Source organism: Muntiacus reevesi, chromosome 18 (genome assembly GCF_963930625.1).
Source record: "Muntiacus reevesi chromosome 18, mMunRee1.1, whole genome shotgun sequence".
Taxonomy (NCBI): Eukaryota; Metazoa; Chordata; class Mammalia; order Artiodactyla; family Cervidae; genus Muntiacus; species Muntiacus reevesi.
Genome location: NC_089266.1, coordinates 33,057,543 through 33,081,925, shown reverse-complemented (window position 1 = coordinate 33,081,925; position 24,383 = coordinate 33,057,543). Strand labels below are relative to the sequence as shown.

Below are 24,383 nucleotides of genomic sequence, written 5' to 3'. Positions count from 1 at the left end.
GAAAAAAGGAACTCACCTAGAGGGTTAGGGTCAGATGTGGGACCTTACCAAGCTTCTGTGCTCAGGTGACTGGTCAGAAGACCTGGGTATCTTGGCTCCACCTTTAACTTGCTGTGTGACCTTGGGAAAGCCACTTAACCTCTCTGAACCTCAATGTTGCAGCCATCAAGCAGAGAAATAACCATTCCCTCACAGGATTATTGTAAGGACGAACGAAGTAGGATGCCCGGTAAGAAGATTTTGTCCATGTGAGTTGTGGTGGAAAACTACACACCTGTTAGTTGGCAATAATGGATCGTGGGTTCTGACAAAGGATCTGCCTGGTGGACTGAGCGACCTCTGCTCACAGGTGAGAGCCATCTAGAGGCGAGCACGTTTTTGACTTTTCAGCATGTTGGTTGGCTGCTGTGTAGCAGGAGCTCAAGTCGGCGATGGGGTTTTATTTTGCTTTAAGTATTTATTTGGTTGTTCTGGGTCTTTGTGGCTGCCCGCCGGCTTTCTCGAGCTGCAGAGATCGAGGGCTGCTCTGTGATTGTGGTGTCTGAGCTTCTCATTGTGGTGGCTTCTTTTGTGCAGCACGGGCTCTAGCACGCTCAGGCTTCAGTAGTTGTGGTGCCCAGGCTTAGCCGCTCCACGACATGTGGAATCCTATTTTCCCTGGCCAGGGACTGAACCCATGTCCCCTGCCTGGCCAGGTGGATTCCCAACCACTGGACCCCCAGTGAAACCCACTGATGGGGGTTTTGCTTCAGACTCTGGGGCAGGAGCTGCTGTCTCCTGGGCAGAAAAGCTGTCTTGCTGGAAGTCTTGGCACAAACAGGGCCCAGAGGAGACCGTGCCTTGGTAGGTGGGCTCAGCCCATCCTGGACAAACTTAAAGCCTCAGTAACAAGTGTCCCCCATGATGAAGACGCCCACCTCAGACCTGGAGGCCCATCCTCCCACCACTGGTCCTCAGGGCCTGGAATCCAGGTCAGTCCCACCCTGGTCCTTTGCAGCTAGTGGGGCTTCAGGGGTGGAACCTGCTGTATGCCTTGCCTCTTCTCCTGGGCGGCCTCTGCCCAGGAAGTCCCAGCACTGGCGGGAGGTCTGGGAAAAATCTCCCTGCCTTTTGAGGGGGAGGCGGGACAGGGGATGAGAAACTTTGGAGATTCGGTAGATGGCTCTAGACTGGGCCAGACGCTCTCAGGGGCGGCGTGCAGAGGGTTTGTGCAAACATCTTCTCGCCGGAGGAAAAGGAATGCAAGAGGCGGCCGCCTGCGGTACATCTTGGACTGTTCGAAGGATGTGCTGACACTTGTGACCCACAGTGAGAAAGATGAGGCCGGAGCCGAGCTGGGCAGGGTCCCGGAGGAGGGCAGTGAGCCCCTTGCCCGGAGCCCACGTGCTGTTCATGGACACCCCTGCCGCCCGGGGGGCTGGGCCTCTCTCCTCCCCTCGAAAGCCGGCTCGCTGGACCCCTGCGAGGCCCTTCCTGGCCCTGCTGTTTCTGGTTTCCATCAAACAAGTAAGAGCCGTTTGTATTATTATTGTTATTGTTATCAGGCGTATGTATTTTCTGATGATAGAAGCACTTCAGGCCTCTTGTAGGCAATTTGGAAAATGTAAAATGGTATTAAGGCAATAACAATCAACCATAATCCAAACTTCAGAGGTAATCACTGTTGATATTTTGGCATATGTTCCTCAAATCCTTTTTCTATGCATTTTTTTCTTCCCCAGCTGGAATTAGGATGTGGAAAACATTTTGTATCCTGGTCTCCCCTTTATGCTTATCAGATGATAAGCATTTTCGCATGTCAGCGTGAACTCTGCAAATAGCATTTAAAAAATTCCTGCATGTTTCCTCTGTTCGCATTCATCATTCTTCCAGGTTTGAGTATTTAGATTGAATAAGTGGATTTTTTTTTTCTTTCCTTCCTATCTTCCTTTTTTCCTTCCTTCCTATTATAAAAATACAGAATGTTTATTTACAAAAATAAACTCATAAAATCTGGAGATGTATAAATACAAACTGCAAATTACTGTACTCCCACCACCTAGAGATCACCTTTATTCATATTTTTTGGCTTACACTCACACTTTTCTACCATTTATTTACATATAGTTTAAAAGAAAAACAACAGAGGCTTATACTATAAATATTGTCTTGCAATCTGCTTTTTTCCTTAACAAAATACTTATTAACCCAAGCTAACATTTTTGTTGAACACTTACTATGCTCCAGGTCTGGTACCAGGTCTGGGGCTCTTTATTTTATTTCATGCTCTCAGCAAACCTAGGAGGGAGGTTTCCTGTTAACCCCCTTTACAGATGAGAAAACTAAAGCTCAAGGAAGTTGAACGTTTTCCTGTCAGAAAACTGAGCTCCATGGCCTGATGTTTAAGGACTTCAAGGGTAAATCATGTTTGTTTGTAACTATCTTCTTTAGTTGGGCATTCTGGCAGCTTGTTTTTTCTTATCCAAGGAGAGGAGACATTTGCCCCTTCGCTTTGCAAGATTCCTTTTTTCCCCAATTTTTAAAAATGTATTTGGTTGTGCCGGATCTTAGTTGCAGCATTTGTTGTTCAGTTGCTAAGTCGTGTCTGACTCTTTGTGACCCCATGGACTGCAGGATTCCCTGTTCTTCACTATCTTCTGGAGTTTGCTCAAACTCATGTCCATTGAGTCGATGATGCCATCCAACAAGCTGAGAACTCTTAGTTGCAGCATGTGGGGTCTAGTATCCTGACCAGGGATGGAACCTGGGCTGCCTGCAATGGGAGTGAGGATTCTTAGCCACTGGACCATCAGGGAGGCCCCTCAAGGTTTCTTCTTTATTCTGGGCCATGATGTGAAGGAACTTCAGTTCCATTCACCTGAGTGAGGAAGTACTTTGAGAATTCAATGCTTTTCTTCTTCCTTTGGTCCATGGGCGGAGTTCATCTCTGCTTGCAGCCTTGGAAATCTGTATCCCTCCTGCCCCCATAGAGGGAGGGCTGGGGTGCTGGTTCTCATCAGTGCTCACCTTATCAGACTTTCTCTGATGTTGGTCCAGAACCAGACAGGCAGAAAACCTGCACCAAATTCTTTACATCCACGTCCTCCCAGAGGCTGGCTTCAAACCCTCAGACAGTAGATGTGAACCCAGTTCAGGGTTGCCTGGGATTTTGCCATGGTGGCTGCCTCTTGGCGAGTGACCGTAACGTTCCTTGGGGCAGGTGGCCTGGGACTTAGTGGCGGGGCCATTGTTGGAAGAGTTGATACAGATCACTCACCCTTGCTCCAGTTCTCTGTCTCATATTCAAAATGAAGTATATGTTCAGCTAACTCTCTGATTTTGTTCATCTCCTCTCCACAACCATGGGTCAGCTGTCTCTTAGGTGCCAAGTTCTACTGCAGTGCTCGGCATTTTGTCATAATGGTCTTGCCCAAATCCCACAACGAGCCTCTGAGAAGGTGACTGTCACTGACCACCAAGATTCATAGGATCTTGTCCGATCACCTGCGATGATGTAGCTTGTGAGCAGTGGAGACATTGCGCCTACCCCCAGGGTACTTGAAAGTCCTGTGTTCTTTCTTCCCCAGCATTCCTTAGAAGCTGTTGACATACGAATATTTCTATGTGACAACAGCCAAATCTGCAGTGAGTCAGGCTGGCGGATGACGCTGACCAAACTACACCTTGGTATTTTTATAATCGATAATGTGCCTATGGGCAGTCTCTCTCCCCTGCCTCCACCACCCAGTCTGTTTTCAGAACCTCTTCCCTCTGTCTGTCCTGTGTTATGTGTATAAAATCCTGAAGACCCTCCTCTGGGTCACCCATCTTCCAACCCATCTTCTTTCTCCAGATGTTTATGTTATACGAGCCTTGGCGTAGATTTCCACAATGACTTTTGCTCGTAGACGCTCGCCCTGCATGGATATAAATGACCATGGCGTGTTTTTTTGGCAGGAAGTCACCATAAAATTCCCTTAATGAGAAATTCTCAGGGATAGTTTAGATTCTAAATTCAAGTTGGGAAACAGTGCTGTATCCTCATGCCTCCTCCCCCTTCCCACAGCTCAGCTGAGTTAATTAGCAGTTGCTTTGGTGTCAAAAAATATAAACTCTCTCAGGCTTTTTAAGAAGTGAATGTGTGGTTCTTTCATACTTTGCTGATGAGAGTGTAAAAAGGTGCATATTTTTAAATAAAAAAAATTCTTTCTGGCTAGGATAATTTGGCAGTATATTGTCAAAAGCTTTTAAAAATGTATAGTTGATGACCCAGAAATTCCAACTCAAAGAATTTTCCCTAAGAAAACAAAGATGTGCTCGAGTGTTTAGCTGTGAATATTTTCATTACAGTATCATTTATATTAGCAAACATCTAGAACAATGTAGATGTTCAATTTGCTAGAGGATTTGAGAAATAAATTGTATCACACTCATCCGTAGAATATTACAGAGCTCTTAAAATGGTGTTTTAGAAGTATAGTTTTTGACATGGAAATGTAGTCACAGTGTATATTCTAGTATAAAAAGAGACTACACAATAATATGATTTTCTTTTGGGTTAAAATGAAAGAGAAAAGAAAGAAAAAAGAAAAAGGATTGTATGTGAGTACAGAGAGAAGAGTCTGGAGGGAGATAGTTATTTCTGGGTAAAAAGATTAAGATTTCATTTCGTCTCCCCTTTCTGCTTGTCTTCATTTTTTTATTTTATCTACAGTGAAGTCTATTCCTTTGGTAACAAAGAATAATAGAGGTGTTGTTAAAAGCAAGTCAACAGAGGCTTTTTTTTGCCTTTTTCTTAATCCCTTCTCGGTCGAGTGAGTTGGTGCTGGTTACCCTTGCAAGAGAAAGAGGAATCAGAATCGAGCTGGATTTTTCCAGCTAGAAAATATCCACTCACCACTACCTGATTAAGATTTGGCTGTGACTGAACTTAGATTAGCCTTTCATGTTGTTGGTGTCCTTAGGACAAGTACCTGGGAAGATGCTCAGAATTTGTCCGGCTTTTCTAGACGGATCAGATTCAGTGCTGCTTTGGTTTTATTTTTCCTTTTGACCATGGCCGTCAGTCGTGGCAGAGAGCAGGGGGCTAAGAGAATGTTAGCCCATGGATAGCTCACATGCACGATTGATTTCATTGTCTCTCCCTCTGTTAGGTCCTGATGCAAATAAATGGCACTTTATCCAAGGAAAGGTCTTCCCTTGGGTGACTTGGAGGATTCTGGAAGCTGATCATTTGGTTACCAACATCTCTGCTGAATTTGTAAAATGAATATAGTCAGTTATGTTCCCATTAGGACATGTATTTCTTTAAACAGTGTGTTGCTAATGTACCATCGTGCCTCTTGGGCCATAACAGAGAAAGAGAGATTATTAATGGAGATTTAAAATGCACTGGAAACAGAAACCAAGGGATAAATACCAATTATTTCATCATCATTATCATCATGATAACTGCTTACTGGCTCATTCCATGGTTCCCAAATTGTGTGCTAACATGTCCTAGGGTACCCCTGCTGTGAACTGGCAGGGGTGCTGTTAGGAATTTTAATTTTTTTTTTTTGAGTTTTAATTTTTTGAGGGAAGTAGGGATACATTCCATCTGCGAATGACGAACTCGAGGTAGTCCATGGTTTCAAAAGTATATGGCACTACTTTCCCTTGGATGATGTATCTTTGCAAAGCTGGGCTTCTTTGCAGCTGCTGTGATAAAAAGCAAACACTGCAAATATCAGGGGGGAACAGGAACACAGGTGGTAGTGGTCCATCTGACTGTTAGATTTGAGATGTTTTACCATCCCCACTGGGCTTCCCTGGTAGCTCAGACGGTAAAGAATCCACCTGCAATGCAGGAGATATGGGTTCGATTCCTGGGTTGGGGAGATCCCCTGGAGGAGAGCATAGCCACCCACTCCAGTATTCTTGCCTGGAGAATCCCCATGGACAGAGGAGGCTGGCGGGCTGCAGTCCACGGGGTCACAGAGATTCGGAACGACTGAGTGACTAAGCACAAGCACGCATCATCCCCCGTAGGTACCAAGTTGTTAGGAGGTAAATATTTAATAAGTTGTTTAGCCTATGTACTTAATGCTGCTGCTGAGTCGCTTCAGTGTGTCTGACTCTGTGCAACCCCATAGACGGCAGCCCACCAGGCTCCCCCGTCCCTGGGATTCTCCAGGCAAGAACACTGGAGTGGGTTGCCATCTCCTTCTCCAATGCATGAAAGTGAAAAATGAAAGTGAAGTCACTCAGTCGTGTCCGACTCTTCATGACCCCATGGACTGCAGCCTACCAGGCTCCTCCATCCATGGGATTTCCCAGGTAAGAGTACTGGAGTGGGTTGCCATTGCCTTCTCCACTTAATTAATGGCACTGTGTTTATTTTTTGGCTGCGCTGGGTCTTTCTGCTATACACAGGCTTTCTTTAGTTGCGGCACATGGGCGTCTCCCTGAGGAGGCTCCTCTTGTTGTGGAGCACAGGCTCTAGGTATGTGGGCTTCGGTACTTGGGGCATGTGGGCTTGGTTGTCCTGCGGCAAGTTGAATCCTCCCAGACCAGGGATCAAACCCAGGTCCCCTGCATTGGCAGGCGAATTCTTAACCACTGGACCTCCAGGGAAGTCTGATTAATGGAACTTTAGATATGGTATTTCTATTGGCCTGGGGGTGCTGTGGAAAAATTATTAAGACTGGAAAGGCAGCAAGAATTGAGAAAGTTTGGGAACCTCTAGTCTAATGATGACCATCCTTGCTTGTCTTCAGAAAGCTGTCTGTGTCATTCCCTGGAAAAATTGCAAAGGAACTACTCACAGACCCTGTGGATGCCATGGGATTGGGTCTGGGGCATGCTGGGCAGTGGTGAGCGTGGGGGGTGAGGTAGATTGGACTAATTACACAGGAGGTGAAAACTGGCTTCCTGTAGGGCTCATGGATGGGTTTTGCTTGTTTTGTTCTCTCTGTCTATTAGTGTGTTTGAATGCCTTTCAATAGAATATTTCTGCAATTTACAATAGTCTCCCCCACATCTGGCTTCCCAGGTGGCTCAGTGATAAAGAACCCTCCTGCCAATGCAAGAGATGCAGGTTTGATCCCTGGGTCGGGAAGATCCCCTGGAGAAGGAAATGGCAACCCACTCCAATATTCTTTCCTGGAAAATCCCAATGGACAGAGGAGCCTGGCAGGCTACAGTCCATGGGGTCACAAAAGAGTTGGACGCAACTTAGTGACTAAACAACAGCAGCAATATTTAAGATAGGACATAAGATACAAAAGAAATTGTTTTGTGGTGCAAGCGATTATGGGCTTATCAGTGGGAAGGTTTGAGAATCATGGTGTGAGGTGATAACCTGTGATTAAATGTGATAACATGTGCTTGCTGGTAACTGGAGTTCACTATGATATTTTTCTGCTCAGGTTACAGGATCTCTCCTTGAGGAGACAACTCGGAAGTGGGCTCAGTACAAAGAGAAGTGTCTGAGAGACTTACTCAAGGAAACTTCTGGTAAGCACATGTATCAGTTATCTATGGCTGTGTAACAAATAGCCCCAAAGCGTAATGGCTCAAAACAGTAATAACAATGATTTATTATCTCTCATGGGCCTTCCCAGGTGGCGCTAGTGGTAAAGAACCTGCCTGCCAATGCAGGAGACATAAGGGATGCAAATTTGATCCCTTGGTCAGGAATATCCCCTGGAGGAGGGCATGACAACCCACTCCAGTATTCTTGCCTAGAGAATCCCATGGACAGAGGAGCCTGGTGGGCTACAGTCCATAGGGTTGCAAAGAGTCAGACATGACTGAAACGACTTTGAGTGCACACATTTCTCTCACAGTTTCTATGTGTCAGGAATTCAAACAGAGAATATTGGGGAGGACTTATATCTGCTCTGCAATGTCTGGAGTTTAGCTGAAAGATTCAAAGACCAGAGGTTGGAATCATCTGAAGTCTGGTTCATGCCCACATCTGCTGGTTGATGCTGGGAGTCATGCTGGGGCTGTTGGCTGGGCCACATCCACGCGGCCTCTCCATATGGCCTGGGCTTCCTCACAGCACACTGGCTGGGTTGCAAGCACAAGCATGAGCAGAGGCCATGTTGCCTTTTGTGACCTAGCCTTGGAAGTCACTTCTGCTGTGTTCAGTTGGGTCAGACAGTTACAAAGGCTACCCACTTCCTATGTAAAAGAGCATGCAAGATGGAATATACATGCATGTGACCATGTTTGATATAAGCCATGTGTCATAGTACTTTGGCCACCTAATCACATGACATGAGCCACTGTCATAGATTAACCCAGGAATCGATTATACGTGTGTGTGGGCGGGTGTCCTTCAGTCTCCCATGGTGCTAACTTTCATCTAGGACCGCACTAGGTTGAGCGCATTCTAGCAAATATGTTAATAGTTTGGCCAGCCCACAGCCTCTCCAGTCTCGATGCTGGGTCTCTGGGTGCATCCAGATTCTTTTTTTGTCAAGAAAAGAAAGAAATAAGAAGCCTTGGCCCCCTGCCTCTGAGACTGGTCAGCTGTGGATGGAAGTTGCCCCCTCCTTCATCTCCTGGCTTCTTTCAGATGACTTCACTCAGGGACCTGGAGGTTGACAGGACACTAGAAACTCTCTCTGCCTTTTCCTGACCCAAAGGCAGTTCAGCTTCCAAGCCATGCCTCCTTCCTTTTAAATATCCTTTAGCTAAGCAGGTGGCCACCAAGGCTTGATTCATTATAGGAACCACTTCCATCTTGAGGAAAACTGCTTTCTGAGTTAAAAGTAAGGAGGCCTTCTTGATCTGGAGGCTCCCTGGGGGCAGGTCATCTCGATGAGTTCACGCAGGCTAGGTGCTGACTGGGTGCTGACCTGGCAGCCAAGTCTACAGGGTGCCCCAAGCTCCAGACCTGCGACTCGGTCCTGATACCAGTGACCTGACTCTTCACTCCGAGTGGCCCCTGAGTTCTAGCCTAATAGGGAGCCCATGGTAGGAAATGATGTTTGGTAACCAGGAGTGAGGAGCTTCTATATGGATGTTTGGGTTCCAGCCTGAAGCCCCTTCATTTGATCCTGGGGGCTCATAAAGCTGATGCTTATGTTATAGCATCTCATTGCCAAGCACCAGCTCATCCCCTGAGCTGCTTGAGAATCCCAAATATTTCATAATGATCATCGGATTCGTCTTCAAGCAGAGAAATCTGACCAGGAAGTGCTTGACTCAGGTACATGTGACTGAGAACCTCAACCTTGCAGATGCCCTTCCATCCACTGGTCATTTTGCACATTTCATAGATATAACTGGTGAGGGTTTGACAGTTATTTACAGGACAGAAGACGCTGGCTGAACCTCTAAGTGTCCTCCTGACCCTGAGTTTCTGTGAGAGTTCAGCCCGTGTAAAGTAAACCAACGCCAGTGTGACGTGCGTGTTGACATGAAGGACTGGACCACCGCCAGGGGTCAGGTTGGGTAGACAGAGCCACATGTGGGTCTGCGTGAAGCATTCCCATCCTCCCCACATGGTTCCTCATCCTTGATCTGACGCCAGAGAGTGGGACGCCCTGGCCGGTCCCTACTCGGGCCACACCAGCTTCAGTGCCAGTGAGATGGCTTCTGGGCTCCCTTGGTTTATTTTGCCCACTTTTCTCTGCAGGCGCAGTCTGTAATGGGACCTTTGATCAGTATGCGTGCTGGCCTCATTCCACTCCTGGAAATGTCTCTGTCCCCTGCCCTTCCTACTTACCTTGGTGGCGTGAAGGTAAGAAGTCTTATTTTACCAATATCTAAATTTTCCTTTAAGGCTTCCCTGGGTAGAGCAGCCAGGGTTTGGTTAGGAGGGGGCTCCAATCAGATTGTTTTCTCCAGCCCTCTTCTCCCATAAAAGGTCTCCTCCTAAGCTGTCAGTAGCACATCCTCCTTTTCCTCTCTGCTGCTTCTCCTGTCTTCCCTCAAGTCTTCTGTGCCTGGAGGCTCTGCTTGTATCCTGGTCCTCTCTCCTTTGAAGATTTGAGAGTCCAGGCCTGGTTACCACAGACTTGGCTGCATAGTTCTCACTAGATGAGCTTAGAGGAAGAAGCATTAGAATGTAAGAAGGGAGAGAATAAGTGAGTGAGTGTTAGTTGCTTAGTCATGTCTGACTCCTTGTGACCCCAGTGACTGCAGCCTACCAGGCTCCTGTGTCCATGAGATTTTCCAGGCAAGGATATTGGACTGGGTTGCCATTTCCTTCTCCAGGGGATCTTCCCAACCCAGGGATTGAACCCAGGTCTCCTGCACTGTAGGTATATTCTTTACTGACTGAGCTACAAGGGAAGCCCAAGGGAGAGAATATACCGGCACAAAAAGACCAAGCAGTGAGGCCGGGCCTGTGCTTTATGCTTTGGACTTTAAACTCCCCTCTGTAGAGATGTGGAGCCACTGAAGGTGTTAAGGCATGAGGAGGTGGTTTGGGGGAGCTGACGTGGGTAGCCTGTGGCTGATGGACCGAGGGACAGAGGGAGATCACAAGGGCAAGTCTGGAAGCTCCTGCAGTGGTCCAGAAAAAGAGAGGATGAGGATGTGGAGTCAGGCAGAGGCGATAGGTTGGGAAGAGGAGGAAAGAAAAAAGACTGGAGGTGGAACAGTCAAGACTTGTCATCAGAAGTGGGAACTGAGGGACTAGGTGGGATAGGGCCCCACCCAAGGCCACAGAGCTTGTAGGAGGTGGAGCTGGCTTGGTCCAGTGCCCTTTCTTCTCCATGGCATGGCTTCTTGGGCATCAGGAAGCACCAGGGCTGCGTCTCTCAGCTGGGCTGCACCTTGGAGGGCTGTCACATCTGAGTCACCAGGGACTTTGGGTAAACACAGCAGACATTAATGGGTTGTGGTTTTGGTACAAAATGTAGAGGCTTCCGTGTTTTTCCTTCCATCCCAAATAAACAGTGAGGATGCTAACGAGTCCCCCGAAGGGGAAGTGAAAATTCCTCTTTCCTGGGATTTTTCCACAGCTTTGCGGTGAGAATGAGGGCCTTCCCACGTGCTCAGAGAGCGAGCTGCGTGCTCTGACCTTTCCCCCAGAGCTGTGTTTACTTTCAGAGAACTCAGGAAGGGCCTACAGATACTGCCTGTCTCGGGGTGCTTGGCAGACACTGGAGAACTCCACGGCTGTTTGGCAGGACAACTCCGAATGCGCCGAGGATCACAGCTTCAAACAAAAAGTGAGTTGGCTGGGCTCGGTGAGGGCGGACCTCGGGGCCCAAACAGCCCTGTGCTGGGGCTCCACCCAAGGAGCCTGCCCCAGCGCATCGGCCCCAGACTCACTTGGCAAGGTCCTTGATCACCCCAAAACCACAACCCCAGTGGCAGACACAGCACGTCTTCTGCTGCTGGGCCGAGACGTGAACCCCTAAGGAAAGACAACCAGCGTCTGTGCTTGCTGCTCCTACCGCCTGGCCCACGTTTCCCCAGCTGTTCTTTGGCTTCTCCTTCTCCAAAGTCACATTTCAAAGTCAATGTCTCCTTTCAAGCAAAGTCTTCCAAGGCCACCCCATGGAGAATGGTCTCTCCAGCCTTGACAGCACCTGTCACTCTCCGACAGTCTCCTGTATCCTCCCCCTCCTAGAATGTGGATGGGTGGTGACAGGAGACTGTGTCCTGAGGGAACACACCTAGCATCTGGTTACAAGCTCAAGGTCAAGGGCCCAGGCAGCCCACCTTCATGTCCAGAGTCCTTGCTTCCTAGCTCTTGTGTGTGTTTTTTTTTTTTTTTTAATATGGAATTTCCATTTCTTTCTATCTTTTACTGTTTCTAATACTTTAAAAAAAATAATTTTATTTATTTATTTACTTTGGCTCTGTGGGTCTTCACTGCTGAGCGGGCTCATCTCTAGTGGTGGCAAGCAGGGGCTACTCTCTAGTTGCAGTGCACAGGCTTCTCATTGTGGTGGCTTCTTTCATTGCATAGCAAGAGCTCTAGGGCGCTTGGGCTTCATTGGTTGTGGCACGTGGGCTCAGTAGTTGCAGCTCCCGGACTCTAGAGCAGAGGCTCAATAGATGTGGCCCATGGGCTTAGTGGTTCCTCGACATGTGGGATCTTCCCAGACCAGGGATCGAACCTGTGTCTCCTGCAGGCAGACTCTTTATCACTGAACCACCAGGGAAGCCCTGTTTCTAATTCTTAAAAATTAAAAAAAGTTTTTATTTATTTATTTTTGGCTGTGCTGGGTCTTTGTTGCTACGCAGGCTTTCTCTATTTGAGTTAGTGGGAGCTGCTCTCTAGTTGCCGTGAGCCAGCTTCTCGTTCCTGCGGCTTGTCTTGTCTTGGAGCCCGGGCTCTAGGCACTCAGGCTTCAGCTGAGTTGCTGAAGTGGTTGCTGCTCCCCAGGCTGGGGTTGCTGCTCCCCAGGCTCTAGAGCACAGTCTCAATAGCTGTGGTGCACGGGCTTAGTTGCTCCGAGGCATGTGTGATCTTCCTGAGTCAGGGGTCGAATCCACATCTCTGGCATTGGCAGGTGGATTCTTAACCCCTGGGCCACCAGGGAAGTCCATTTGCTTTCTAGCTCTTCTTACCTCACCCTTCACTGCGCTGGGCCTCTGCTTCCCCATCCATGCTCCAGAAGAGCACATTTACTGCCCATGACCACACAAGGGTTTAAAGAGCTGACAGACATACGAGTCTCTGGATAGAGCCTGACCCCTCATCACCAGACGTAAAGTAAGAGTGCCGGCTCCACCCCTAGGATCCAGCCGGGTCGCTGGGCAGTGAATCATCGTGTTTGTGGTTCACTTCTTCCCCCAGTGGGAACTGGCCGGTCCTTGACTCTCAAGTCTATCACATCTTCCCATCAGGCATGAAGAGCCTTCTGTGACATCCTTTCTATCTGCAGGGAATTTTTTCTAAACCTCTCTTTAACTTTATTCCTTGACTGGAATTGGCAGAATTCCCTGTTCCTAGACCATGTGACAGGCCACACCTCTTAAAGGTATTAAAATCATGCCTGTGGTTGGGTTGGATTCAGCTTGTCTCAAGGTTCTGTCTGACTTTTGTCACAGCACCATGCTCTTGTTAACTTCATGCTGTGATTTAGGCAAACTGTATACATTCCTTATCTTCCCTCCTGGACAAAGCTGCTTGAGAAAAATAGCAAAGTCGTAGTCATATCTGAACAGCTGCCACCCTCTGGCACAGTGCTGGTAAAAGTGCACAGAACCTTCACATACAGTGGGTACTTAAGAAATATTGAATGGTTCCACAGATTCTGAGTCAGTGGGGATGTGGTGGGGTCGAGGCGTCCATACTGATGGGAAGGTTCCCCAGCTGACTGTGAAGGGACGTGGTGATGACGAATTCACCAGCTGGTGTGAAATGCCTGCCACTTGCTTTGGGCTCAGGTCAGGCAACTAGGACTGCAAAACAAGATTGAAAAGGTGAACTTTCCAAGACAGGAAGTAAAGGTTCTCTCTTTAGAGCAGTGAGGACACAGGCATTGCCTCCTTCTCTCTGCAAATGGTCATATTTCTAAGAAATCAAACACTTAACAAAAAGTTTCTGGTCATGTTTACCTGTGTTTCTAGTACAGGGTTGAATTTTTGCCCAAACAAGGCTAGTGTTAGTAAATCTTTGCCCTTTGGGGTTTTGGAAAATGAGATGTGTTATGTTCTTCCAACTAACAACACGCTGGGGGCCCTTATGCATAGTAATTGGTGCTTTTTAAGGATATTGTGTGTGTGTGTGTGTGTGTGTGTGTGTGTGTGTGTGTGTGTGTGTGTGTGTGTGTGTCTGTGAGTGTCTTTCAAAACTGTACTCACTTAATACCTTTTCCGTCTTAGCTGGCACTCATCATGCATAGTGGCTGTAACTCTTACAGTTTGAAGTGTGACAACAAGTACCACTGATTCTCTAAAATTTCACAGATAGAAGATTGGTTCTTATCATAGATCTTAGCAACCTCAGCATGTGATTTTTTTTCTTTCCTTATTAACTCAAGAGCTTTCATCTCTTCACTTAAAGGAAGCACTTTATGACCTCTTTGGCACATCCAAATTGCCAGCATCACTACTTTGGGGGGCCATTATTAGGTAGAATGGGGCTTCCCGGGTGGCTCAGTGGTAAAGAACCCACCTGCTAATGCAGGAGACAGAAGAGACATGGGTTCGATACCTGGGTCAGGTAGATCCTCTGGAGGAGGGCACGGTAACCCACTCTAGTATTCTTGCCTGAAATCCCATGGACAGAGGAGCCTGGCGGGCTACAGTCCACGGGGTCACCAAGAATCAGACACAACTTAGCAACTGAACACCAACAAATTAAGTAGAATAAGGGTCACTTAAAACACAAACTCTGCTGTACCAAGACAGTCTAGCTAATAACTGAGAGGGCTACTAAGTGACCAAAGAAAAGTTGATAAATTGGACTTTATCAAAATGGAAAACTTAGGCTCTTTTAAAGACACTTAAAAAAAATAAACTTAGACAAACCTAGACAGCATATTAAAAAGCAGAGACATTACTTTGCCAACAAAGGTCCATCTAGTTAAAGCTATGGTGTTTTTAGTAGTCATGTATGGATGTGAGAGTTGGACCATAAAGAAAGCTGAGCACTGAAGAATTGATGCTTTTGATCTGTGGTGTTGGAGAAGACTCTTGAGAGTCCCTTGGACTGCAAAGAGATCAAGCCAGTCAATTAAAGGAAATCCGTCCTGAATATTCATTGGAAGGACTGATGCTGAAGCTGAAGCTCCAATACTTTGGCACCTGATGTGAAGAACTCACTGGAAAAGACCCTGATGCTTGGAAAGATTGTGGGCAGGAGGAGAAAAGGTTGAGGTAATTGGATGGCACCACTAATTCAATGGCCGTGAGTTTGAGCAAGCTCCAGGAGTTGGTAAAGGGCAGAGAAGCCTGGTGTGCTGCAGTCAATGGGATCACAAAGAGTCAGACACGACTGAGCAAATGAACTGAACTGAAAAAAATAAAAAGGCAAGCCACAAAGTGGGAGAAAATACTTGCAAAACATGTATCTGATGGGTTTATGTCTAGAATATATAAAGATTTACAATTCAAAATTAAGACCAATGATCCAGTTTAAAAGACAGCCAAATATTTGAGCAGATACTTTACCAAATAAAACATACAGATGGCAAATAAGCACATGAAGTGATTCTCAACATCATTAATCATTAGCGAAGTGCAAATAAAACCGCCATAAGACACTACGACACACCCATTAGAATGACTGAGATGTAAAAGACTGATTGCAGGAAATGTTAGTCGATTCTTGAGCAGCTGGCACTCTGGTTGGAATGTAAACTGATACAACTTATTTAGAAAACAGTCTGGCAGCTTCTTAAGAAGTTAAATCATATACCATGCCACCCTGTCATTCTATTTCTAGACATTTATCTGAGAGAAATGAAAACCTGTGTCCACATAAAATCTTGTACAGAAGTTTTCATAGCAACTTTATTTGTGAAAGTTAAACTCTGAAAGCAATCCAAAAGTCCATCAATGGGTGACTACATAAGTGAATCGTGGTATATTCATAATAGAATACTACTCAACAGTAATCCTGGTTTATAACATTATTTAAGTTTCATGTGAACAACTTTGTATTGCTACCTCTGTAAACCCTACAGCATGTTCACCACCGCAAGTTTGCTTTCCATCTATCACCATAGAGTTGATCTTCTTTACCCAATTCACCCTTCCCCCTGCCACTCCCCCTCTGATAACCACCACTCTGTTCTCTGTGTATACATGTTTGTTTTTGTTTGGTTTGATCATTTATTTTTTTGTTTGCTTTTGATTGTTCATTTTTAATATTCCACATACCAGTGAAATCATACAGTATTTATCTTTCTCTGTCTGACTTATTTCACTTAGCATAATACCCTCGAGGTTCATCCATGTTGTCAAAAAATGCTGGCTGAGTAGTACTCTTGAGAGTCCCTTGAACAGCAGGGAGATCAAACCAGTCAGTCCTAAGGGAAATCAACCCTGAATACTCATTGGAAGGACTGATGCTGAAGCTGAAGCTCAAATACTTCGGCCACCTGATGTGAAGAGATGACTCATTGGAAATGACCCTGATGCTGGGAAAAATTGAGGGCAGGGGGATAAGGGGAGGATGAGAAGGTCGGATGGCATCACTGACTCAATGGACATGAGTTTGAGCAATCTTTGGGAGATAGTGAAGGACAGAGGAGCCTGGCGTGCTGCAGTTCATGGGGTTGCAGAGTCGGACACGACCAAGTAACTGAACAACAACAAAGGAATGAGCCAAGATACACGCTATGACAAGGGTGAATCTCTAAATAATTACTCCGAGGGAAATAAGCCTGACAGAAAATTGAACACTTACAAGGTTCCATTTATAAACATTTTAGAAAATGCAAACTAGTTTCTAAGGGCAAGAAACAATGAGAGGAGATGAATTACAAAGGGTCACAAGGAAACTCTGGGGAGGTGATGGATATGTTCATTATCTTGAACATGGTGATGACATCAGAAATATAGTCATGTCCAAATTCCCCAAGGTTTATACTTTCAATATGTGCAGTTTGCTGTATCCCAATTATACTTCTGTGAAGCTGATGAACTTCTGTTAAGGTTATGCAGACAAGTTTAGGCATAATCTAGCAGATAATACATATTAACTGTGGGTTCTTGTGCAAAAATTTATTCAGAAATATAATCTTGATGGCTATATGCACAAGATTGAGTGAGAAGGTATTCCATTAGAAAATCCCACAGAATTTCGAGTAAACTATCCTCTGTTCAACATCGGGTTATCCTGGGACTCAGAAAATATTCCAGTATTTAACTGGGTCTTCGTTTAAGGGATCATCTATGAAGAGTTACTTTAGGAGGGAGACATCTAGATGGAAACCTGGCCCTGTCTTCCAGAAAGACAGGCCCCTACACTCTAGGAACAGCACATCCAGGGGCAAAGAATCTGTCTTCATTCCCAAGGCACCCTCTGGTCCTGGACACAGTTTCTCTTAGGATATTGTGAATCTTGGTGCATCACTGCTGGGTGGTGGGACCAACCATGGAGGTGAGACCCATGGTGGGTTCTTCACTCATGAAGGTTCCTTGAGCTCTGAGATGTGCCAGAGGGCTATGGTGTCAACACGTCTCCTCGGGTTCAAACCTAGGCCCTCGGTGGTTGGGGGCATGGATCCAGGGGCTGGACGCCATAGCTGCCTGGCTGACCGGTCATGTCTGCTCTTCCTCTGCATTCAGGTTGAACGCCGCACCTTGCTGTCGATACTGCAGCTATTGTACACCGTGGGCTACTCTCTCTCCATCGTCTCGCTCTTCCTGGCTCTCACCCTCCTCTTGTTTCTTCGGTGAGTGGAGCTGCTGCCTGCACGTGCTCAGGCAGGAATCCAGGCATGTGCTCACTGGCTCCCTTGAGAAGACAGGAGACCAGGCTGGGTGATTTCATGGCTCGTCAGAGCTGGAGGGGATCTGAGACAGTCTCCAGTCCATCCATCCCATTTTTGTAGGCAAAGGGAAGGGATCTGGGAGGTCCCGGGGGAGGTACTGAGCTACCCTGGGTTGCCAAGCACAGCTAGGACTGGAATCTGGGCCTCCCAACTCTGCCTTTGTCTCTTTGGATTAGATGAGCTCTGCCCAAACTCCTAGTCCCTGCTCTAAAGTCCTAGTTGTACATACGCATGCTCTAAACTCCTAATTGTACATGCCCATGACTGCCACAGCCCATTCTCACCATAGCTCCACTGTATGCACTATTTTTATGGACAAGATTAAGGAACTTCCCCCAAGCATATTAGTGAGTGGGAGAGCTGGGGTTTTAACTCAGGACCCTCGAACTCCAATTAGCCATTAACCATTTGAGGACGCCGGGCCCTGTTCTAAAGCATGTTACGTATATTAAGTCATTTAAGTCTATTTCCAATCAGAATTAAGATGAATTCTAATCCCTGGAGATTAGCCTTATTATCACCCCCATTTTATGAGTGAGTTAACTGAAACACAGGGAGATGAAGTGACTTGCCCACAGTCACACAGCTGGTGAGTGATGGAGCCAAGATCATAAGCAGGTGGTCCAGAGGCTGAGGACTTTCATTCCTTTATCGTAGTGTTTTTCAGAATCCAAAACTGGAGTGCATTTTACTAAGTCATTTTAGAAGTCACTCAAGTGAGATATTTATAGACCCCTTAAGGAACCCTCCAAGGCTGTCTCTGAGCGTTCAACACAGATGCAGAGACCTGGATGGGGGGACCCTGGATGCTGGTTCCAGAGCCGCTCCCACCTGGGCTCTGCAAGGTCCAGTTCTGGTCCCTCTGCCCCCTCAATCCCATGATGTTCTTTAGCTCCTGGAGCAGAGAGCGTAGTCATGACCACCTGCCCCAGTGGGAGAGCAATCATTGAATAACAGGAGAGAATTCTGCAGCATGTGCCCACTGCTGTCGGTGACCACCTCCACCCACATTCCCAAAGTCTCAGAACAAGGCCAGGAGAAGATAACTGCCCAGCCCCAGAAGAAGTAACTTGCGCAGAGCCTGGGTTGACCATGTCTTCATTTTTGTCCCTGGCTCTGAGGAGAGCAAGACCCAGTCCCTGCCCAGTCTAGGGAGAAGAATGCATGAATCATGAAACACAAAGACCTGCTCAAATCTTTTTGGAAACTAAAAAAGTAATAATAGCTCTAGAAAGAGGCAGGGCTGGACATGAGCCACACGGGGGCATAGGTGGGGCTTTGAGGACACAGTGTTGGAAAAGGGCCCTTTTGCCTAGAGAGACCAAGGATGCAGTTTTACTTCGGCTGGCGCTGGAGGCTCCAGGTGGGTGAGGGAGGTCATGAGAGTTGACATTTTCTGGGTACTTCTTATGTGCCAGGTGCTGTGTGAGCACTTTTCACCCATTAACTGGTTGAATCCTCCTATAGCCTTTGCTGCGAGTGTCCTTGTTCTTACAGGGAGTAGAGTCTTGGAGAGTCATATACGGACCTCAGAGTTTCTGAATCTAAATCTCACCTCTGCCACTTACTGCTCTGGGACTCTGGACTTAAACTTTCTGCCCCATTTCCCCCATTTGGAATATCAGAATAGTGAGCCTGCCTCTTCCTCCAGTGGTTGTAAGGAGTAAGGATGCCCTTAAGTACATCCACATGCAAATAGCTTGGAGTGTAGCCTGGCATGTTGAACATGTTATAAAATGGTACCTGTTATTCTCCCCATCTTACAGCTGAGGAGAGTGAGGCAGAGAGAGGTAAGATCCTTTACGCCACCCATCCAGCTCTGCAGCCTACACTCTGAACCTGTGCCCTTCGGTGGCACGTACACAGGTTTCGGGCACACGCCTGTTGGTCTGAGCCTTTCTTTTCTGAGGGAAGACCCTTGGTTTTCTCCCTGCCCAGAAAACTCCACTGCACACGTAATTACATCCACATGAACTTGTTTGCCTCTTTCATCCTGAGAGCCCTGGCTGTGCTGGTGAATGACGTCATCTTATACAAATCTTACTCCAAGAAGCCCAACAGTGAGATAGGGTGGCTGTCCTACGTGTCGGAGGTATGTGCTTCCTCCTTCCTGGGCTCTACCTGGTGGATCAGTCCTGGGAATCAGGGAGCAGGAAGATGAGGCTGGGGAGTGGATGAGAGAGAGGAAGGGGTGTCAGTCTTTCTGGTAAGAGATACATCACCTGATTTTTTTTTTAAAGCCAGTGTCCCAAGAATGGGTCGCAAAGAGTTGGACATGACTGAGCGATCAAGCAGAGCAGGGAGTGCATATAACAAGAACACCGAACATTGTGTATTACACTGTGCTGTAGTCTATTAATAAAGTGTGCCATAGCACTGTGTCTAAAAATCTACTTGTCCTAGAGAGAGGGGAGTCCGGAGGGAGGGACTTGTGTGGGGAGACCCTTCTCCCCTCTGCTGTGGGCCAGATGCTGAGGAGCCTGCACTCACCCCCAGATGCTCTGTCCTTTCCAGATTTCTGCCTCCTGCCGCTCGGCCCAGGTCCTTTTACACTACTTTGTGGGCACCAATTATTCGTGGCTGCTGGTCGAAGGCCTTTACCTTCACACGCTGCTGGAGCCCATAGTATTTTCAGAAAGGTGGCTGTGGCCCAGATACCTGCTGGTGGGTTGGGGTGAGTGACCTGAACTGGGGATCTGTCTGAACATGGGAGCCCAGCAGAGCTTTTGGTTGGAGTTGGAAGGAGGTTTCTGGGACAGATAATTCCTCAATGACGAGAGACTCTGAAGAGAGGGGTAGTGTGTGTGTGCACACACACACCGGCATGTACATGCATGTAGATATAAGTGTTGTAGACCCAATGGACACATTAAAAATTTGGGAAGGCTTTTGGTAGAATCAGATGACATTCCTCCTAACCTGTCCCCAACTGTAGTATCTACTAGGGCTGCCATAACAGATGCTATAGACTGTGTGGCTTAAAATGCAGACGTTTATTTCTCAAGGTTCTGGAGGCTTAGAAGTGTGAGACTGTGGTACCAGGATGGTTGAGTTCCAATGAAGGTCCTATTCTTGGCTTGCAGACAGCTGCCTTCTTGCTGTAGCCTCATATCATTGTAGAGAGAGAGAAAGAGAAAGCAAGGTCTCTGGTCTCTTCTGATAAGGACAGTAATCCCATCATGATGACCAGCCCCTACACACATGCCATCTAAACCAAATTACCCCCAAAGGTCCCTTCTTCAAATTCCATCACATTGGGAGTTAGGACTTCAATGTATGAATTTGGGGGATACAAACATTCAGTCCATGGGCCAACCAAGTCTCCAGGATGAGATCTGGAGCCTCTGCTGCCACAGATTCTTGGGGAAGGTGAGGTTGCAGTATTCAGAGGGACTAACTCTGGCCTGAGATTCAGGAGGCCTGATGAATGTCTTTAGATTTACTCTAAGCTACTTTGTGACAGGTAGCTCCAGTCTGCCTCCTGGTTTCCCAAAAATTGGATGGCTCTGTGCCATCTGTAGGTCTCTCCAGCTCTCACAGTCCACGATTCTATGATGTTTGGGTTCTTGTAATTTTAACCAGGTGTGCTTGGCCCATCAAGGTGGGGTGGACGGTAGGCAAATTTGGCCAACCAGCCCTTGACTCCATTTCCACGTTTTCTCCCAGCCTTCCCGGTGCTCTTCGTTGTGCCCTGGAGCATTGTCCGTGCCTGGCTGGAGAATACAGGGTAGGTAACCCACCTCTTCTTACACTTCTGTGAGCTAGTTAGTCCAAGATGTGCTGTGCTGTGCGCTCAGCCGTGTCCGACTCTTTGCGACCCCGCAGACTACAGCCCACCAGGCTCCCTCTGTCCGTGGAATTTCACAGGCAAGAAGACTGGAGTGGGTTGCCATGTCCTTCTCCAGGGGATCTTCCCGACCCAGCGATCGAACCCACATCTCCTGCATCTCCTGCATTGGCAGGCAGGTTCTTTACCACTGAGCCACCTGGGAAGCCTCATTCCAAGATAGGCCCTAATATAAGGAAATACATCATTTTCCCAAAGAGAGTGTCCACTCCCTTCCACTTGGCCCTTCTAGAATATACTTAAGAATATAGAAAAAAGAATCAAAGATTTGTAGTAAGTAATCTGTTACTCCTTGATCTGTGGACTGCAGAATGGACCTTATGCTAGTAGGCATGAAAACAATGTTAATCCCATTGTACATCTTCATCAGAGCTCTTGGGTGAAGACTGAAAAAATGGTATGTGTAAAGATAGAAATATAAGTGTGTCCCTGATTCTTATGTCTCAAATGATGTTGAAGAGAGGAGACACACAAAAAGAAGTTCAGAAGTTAAAAACAAAACAGGGACTTCCCTGGTGGTTCAGTGGTTAAGAATCAGCCTTGCAATGCAGGGTATGCAAGCTTGATCCCTGGTCTGGAAACTAAGATCATATATTCTCATATACTGCTCTTGTGTGACCAGGTGGATTGTTAATGAGCAGTAATATTTTTGAAAGGATTTTTTTTTTCTGAATAGTTTCCAACAGTGAGTTTAAAATTTTCAGTAACCCACATTGTAAATGGATGTGCTGTCATCCATGCTTTGTTGTTCCATGTATAGATCACAGGCAGGGTAGATCTAGTATAAGTTAGGATTTTTGGAATGTAAATGAGCACTGGTTTCAACTTAAAGTCACCAGTTGCATTAGCCCCCTAACTAGAGAGTCAGCCTGTCCCTTGAAGCTTTGAAACCAGGCATTGGCTTCTCCTCTCTAGCTATGAGAGTCCTGGATGGAATCTTCTTCCAAGAGAAGATTGCTTAGTCTACCTTGAAAATCTGTTGTTCAGTGTATCCACCTTCATTAATGGTCTTAGCTAGATCTTCCGGATAACTCACTGTAGCTTCTGCACCTAGCACTTGCTGCTTCCCCTGGCACTTCCATGTCATAGAGATGGCTTCTTTCCTAAAGCTCATTAACCCACGTCAGCTAGTTTCACACTGTTTCTTCCTGCAACTTCCTCAGCTCTCTCAGCCTTCATAGAATTGAAGAGAGTTAGGACCTTGCTTGGATCAGCCTTTGGCTGAAGGGAATGCTGTGACTGGTTTTTCTCTCCAGACTCTGACTGTCTCCATATCAGCCAGAAAGCTGTTTTGCTTTCTTATCATTTGTGCATTCACTGGAGTAGCACTTCTAATTTCCTTCAAGAACTTTTCCTTTGTGTTCACAGCTTCGCTAACTGTTTGGGGCAAGAACCCTAACTTTCAGCCAGTCTCAGCTTGTGACATGCCTTCCTCACTAACCTTCAGCGTTTTTAACATTTGACTTCAAGTGAGAGATATGTCTCTTTCTTTCACTTGAACACTTAGAGGCTTTTGTAGGATTGCTAATTGGACTAATTTCACTATTTGTGTCTTGGGGAATAGGAAGGCCTGAGGAGAGGGAGAGAGATGGGGGAATGGGCAGTTGGTGGAGAAGTCAGAACACACACATTTATAAAGTTTCAACGTTTTATATGGGCACAGTTCACAGCACTCCAAAACAATGACCAGGTGACATCAAAGACCACTGATCACAGATCACCGTAACAAATGTAACAACAATGAAAAAGTTTGAAATATTGTGAGAATTACAAAAATGTGACTCAGAGACGCACATGAATGTCACACAACAGCAAATGCTGTTGGAAAAAATGGCGCCGATAAACTTGCCCGATGCAAGCTTGCCATAAACCTTCGATTTGTAAAAAACGCATATTTGCAAAGTGCAACAAAGTGAAGCACAGGAAAATGAGGTGTGCCCACATAATGAAGAGTTTATGTTTGTGTGAACATGAAAAATATGTAGAAGGATATACTGTGAGCTGTTAGCATGAAGACAACTTTCTTGGTTTGCCAAAAAAAATAAAAGTTGACAGTATCAACCTAATAAGAAGGGATTTGAGTCCTCCCTCCCCACACCAAGTGAGCCTTCTTCCAGGGAGCTCAGGGTCTTTACTGTCTCAACTGTAAGTCTTCTACTGCCCACTCTTTGCCTTAGGTGCTGGGGAAACAACAAGAATAAGAAAATCTGGTGGATCATCCGAGGACCCATGATGCTTTGTGTAACGGTGAGGACCACCCCACCCACCCTTTACCCTCTCTGAGCTCAGCAGCTGTGGAGGACCCCACCCCCTTCCCAGCCTCCCATCAAATTCTCTGGCTCAGAAAGAACCTGGGCCAGATTCCTCGAGATGAAGATGCTGAGCTGTGGTTTGGATCTGTTGAACGAGAAAAAACAAGTAAGCAACTCCTCTTGGGTGTTGTGTCGTGGCAGAAGTAATATAATCCCGTCTCCCACAAGAAAGAAGCTCCTTGTTTTGGTTCAGGACCTAAATCCAGGCTCACACCCTAAGCCTCCTTCTCTCTGGGTTTTCAGACTATGTAAAGAAACCCGTAGTCAGCTCAGTGACCCCCTAGCAACTGTCTTTGATGTGGACAAACCCTGGGGCTGCAGGGTCTTCAGTCATGGACAAGTCCAGGGACAGCAAAGCAAAGGGTCTGGATTTCAACACCATTAGTAGGAGAGAGGGGAGACTAAGGAAGCTTCTTTTAGAGGGGGAAAAAAAATACAATCAATCATTATTAACCCAAAGCTGTGCTGAGGGTTAGAGTCACTTGGTGACGCTACTCTGAGACCTTGCAGAGGAAGGGCCTTTATTCCTTTAAAAAAACATATATTTACTTATTATTTTTGGCTGCACTTCATTGCTGAGCACGGGCTTTCTCTAGTTGCAGTGAGTGGGGCTACTCTTTGTTGTGGTGCACGGGCTTCTCATTGCGGTGGGTCTTCTTGGCTCAGGATCTAGGTGCTCAGGCTTCAGTGGTTGCAGCACGTGGGTTGTTTTCCTTTGCTGTATCCCATCTTCTCCTTCTCATGATGAAAGCAAGTCAGATCATAGGTATTTATTGAATCCTTCCTTGTTGAAAGAATGAACGAGTGAGCAGATAAGAAAGAGAAATCCCCCTCCAGCCG

General features: G+C 46.6%; 1 protein-coding gene across 1 annotated transcript in view; it reads left to right on the top strand.

Annotated features, from left to right (window-relative positions):
* Nucleotides 1-1,317: 1,317 nt before the first annotated feature.
* GLP2R (glucagon like peptide 2 receptor) overlaps nucleotides 1,318-24,383 on the top strand; it is a 43,109-nt gene continuing 20,043 nt past the window's right edge. The window contains exons 1-9 of the mRNA XM_065910910.1: nucleotides 1,318-1,506; nucleotides 7,389-7,476; nucleotides 9,611-9,715; nucleotides 11,032-11,153; nucleotides 17,179-17,285; nucleotides 19,323-19,476; nucleotides 19,899-20,058; nucleotides 21,051-21,111; nucleotides 23,409-23,478. Of these exons, the coding sequence (XP_065766982.1) occupies nucleotides 1,318-1,506; nucleotides 7,389-7,476; nucleotides 9,611-9,715; nucleotides 11,032-11,153; nucleotides 17,179-17,285; nucleotides 19,323-19,476; nucleotides 19,899-20,058; nucleotides 21,051-21,111; nucleotides 23,409-23,478 (1,056 nt within the window). The remainder of the gene's footprint in view (nucleotides 1,507-7,388; nucleotides 7,477-9,610; nucleotides 9,716-11,031; nucleotides 11,154-17,178; nucleotides 17,286-19,322; nucleotides 19,477-19,898; nucleotides 20,059-21,050; nucleotides 21,112-23,408; nucleotides 23,479-24,383) is intronic.